The sequence below is a fragment of the Penaeus vannamei genome, unplaced genomic scaffold (genome assembly GCF_042767895.1).
Source record: "Penaeus vannamei isolate JL-2024 unplaced genomic scaffold, ASM4276789v1 unanchor623, whole genome shotgun sequence".
NCBI classification, from domain to species: Eukaryota; Metazoa; Arthropoda; class Malacostraca; order Decapoda; family Penaeidae; genus Penaeus; species Penaeus vannamei.
In genome coordinates this window covers 5,001-7,500 of record NW_027213627.1, presented here as the reverse complement: position 1 = coordinate 7,500, position 2,500 = coordinate 5,001, and the positions used below count along the sequence as shown (strand labels likewise).

Genomic DNA, 2,500 nt, shown 5'->3' with positions numbered 1-2,500 from the left:
TAATGCATCTCTAACCCAATGCCTCCAGGCCAGCAAAAATGCTGAAAAATTAAAACTCTGCAGAACACATTAACATGGTAGCACAAGCTGATGTCATAGGGTTTTGGTGATATTTTTGGTAATCATTCCCACAAAAACATACAGACACCATGATACAAAGTCTGGATGTAAGAAAGGCCATAAACTATAATTAACCCATTGGACCCGGTTGCATCAAGGAAATCATGGTGCCGAAAACCCAGGCAAAGGGTTACATAAGTGGCCTACATTCCAAGCATGCGGCATGTAGGCCGGGCGCGCACGAACACCTATGAGCGTTGACAAGACTCTGTCTCCCCTTTGCAAAGCTATTCCGTGTAATTTTTTTAGCTTTATCGCCATTTTCCAATGTCCATATTTGTCTTTTGATTTGCTTTATCCAGATGGTAATAGCTTATTTTCCTTTCACATATTCCGTATCATATCTCTATGTAGTAAATAGCTCAGTGCAAGAAAAAAAAAAATGGAACATTTGGATATTTGTGTCATATACCTCATTTTTTCTCAACTTTCAATTTTCCATAAAACCTGTGCTGCCGGTCACAGCAGCCAGGAATATAGTGCACAGCATGGAAATGGCATCCTCCTTGGAGCTGGTGCTCTTCGCTGCTGGTTTTGTATGTCATATTCCACATTTGTTCATTGATAGGAATATTGCTAAAGCCCCCATCTAAGCACCAAATGAGTCGAATCACACTCCAAGAGGTTTGTGCACTCGTGGCGAGTCTCTTCCACCACCCTGGCCTCCGCTCATGATGACAAGTTTGCGTTACCCAGGCCACGGCCCATTTGCCCAAATGACCTTCATGTCACCCACCCCTCGACTCAAGTTTTTCCATGACGTGACCGCAACGTCATCCTGGGCCAATGGGTTAAGAGTGAAATAGTAATCATATGACATGGCATGTTCCTGGCAATTTTCAGTAAGATATGAAACACATGTCTAAAACAAATTGAATGTGACTGACTCACATCGCCCCCAAAACTCACCCCTACAGTAATGCAAGTAATTTCTAGATTTACATGATATAGCTAAAATGATATTAAAAGATTATTACTAAAATCATTGGTGTAAGTAAAGAAAATTTCTATACAAGACGTAGTACTTTAATAACAGAAAAAATAATATTCAAAATATGAAAAAACACAAGAAAATCAAACAGAATTATTAACATTACAAAGTCTACTTACTATCATTAGCAGCTCCTAGAACTTCAGAAACTGGTGTACCACCAGATCCTGCAGAATGGATACTTGATGTTCTTTGACGACGGTTAGTTGGTGGGATCAGATCTGCTGGAAGGACTGTAGGAATTTTGTTCCCTGCCTTTGCCGATTCACAAAGGTACATGGCAAGCACAAACTCCTCACATGATAAACGTCCATCATTGTCCACATCTGACAAAGCCCTACAAAAGGAAAGAAAGCAAATAAATGGATCCAATTATGAATTTATCTTTGTTCATGTGGTTTTCCTAAGACTGCCTTCTCTATGCTTATAAATAATTATCTTATCATATTCTTCTCCTTCATTTTTGTTCTTGAAATACTACAAAAAATCGTCTTCTGACCAGTTACTTGGCAGCACTGCAATTTCAAAAGCAAAATATGTATCACAAACAGCAAGTGTATGCAAAGGCAGAGAACCTAGTGGTGATATATATCTACTATTTACGTGACAGAAAATACAATCTACATTCTCTTTTACCTAAAGGAAGTGAAATGTGACAATATCATAAGTTCCATTCCAAGAAATGATTTGTTTATCAAATTTTAGTAGAATTCTAAAATGTATGTATATGTGTGAATTTGTGCATTGGTGCTGCATGTTAGTACTTGTGTATGTGTTTATATGTATTTCTTCAGTCTTTTATCTACCAATGAATATATATATTTACCCATTAATCAACATGTGTATATGAATAACATTCTTACCATATCTGAGCAAGTGCTTGTTGAGGAAGCTGAGACTGGATGAGAATGTTCCTTGCTTGCACACCAGAGAGATAGCCAGATTTGGATCTATCAGTCATGTTGAATACTTGTGTATATTTAAGTTTACTGGCTTGAGGGACTGCCCATTCCCCTGGTGTTTGTGCACCCCTGTTTACAGAAGAAATTTGTCAGTTCATTTACTTATATAAAGCATCAAGACAGTAGTTACAAAATGAATAAAAAAGTACTTGCAATACCGTATCAAATGGCTGAGAGAAAAATCGAAAAATATTTAAGAATATCAAAGAATCCATCAATATAAATCTTAATGCCCTATACCTAGCAGTATCCAGATTACTGGGTGTTGTAGCTGTATCTGCTTTGGCTACAGTAACATGTGAGCTAAAAATTTTAACAAACAGGATCTAATATCATCTGTAAAACCTTTAAAATAATGAAATACAATAAAATATAACAAATAAGAAAAGCAAACAATCATATGATTCTCTGGAAGTACATTCTCCAC

General features: G+C 37.0%; 1 protein-coding gene across 2 annotated transcripts in view; it reads right to left on the bottom strand.

Annotated features, from left to right (window-relative positions):
• Positions 1-2,500, bottom strand: part of LOC138861042 (intersectin-1-like) — a gene marked incomplete at both ends in the record, with an annotated part of 44,428 nt that overhangs the window by 40,871 nt on the left and 1,057 nt on the right. For both annotated transcript variants that reach the window (XM_070119764.1, XM_070119765.1), the window contains 2 exon segments: positions 1,231-1,448; positions 1,975-2,142. In XM_070119764.1, coding sequence (XP_069975865.1) covers positions 1,231-1,448; positions 1,975-2,142 — 386 coding nt within the window.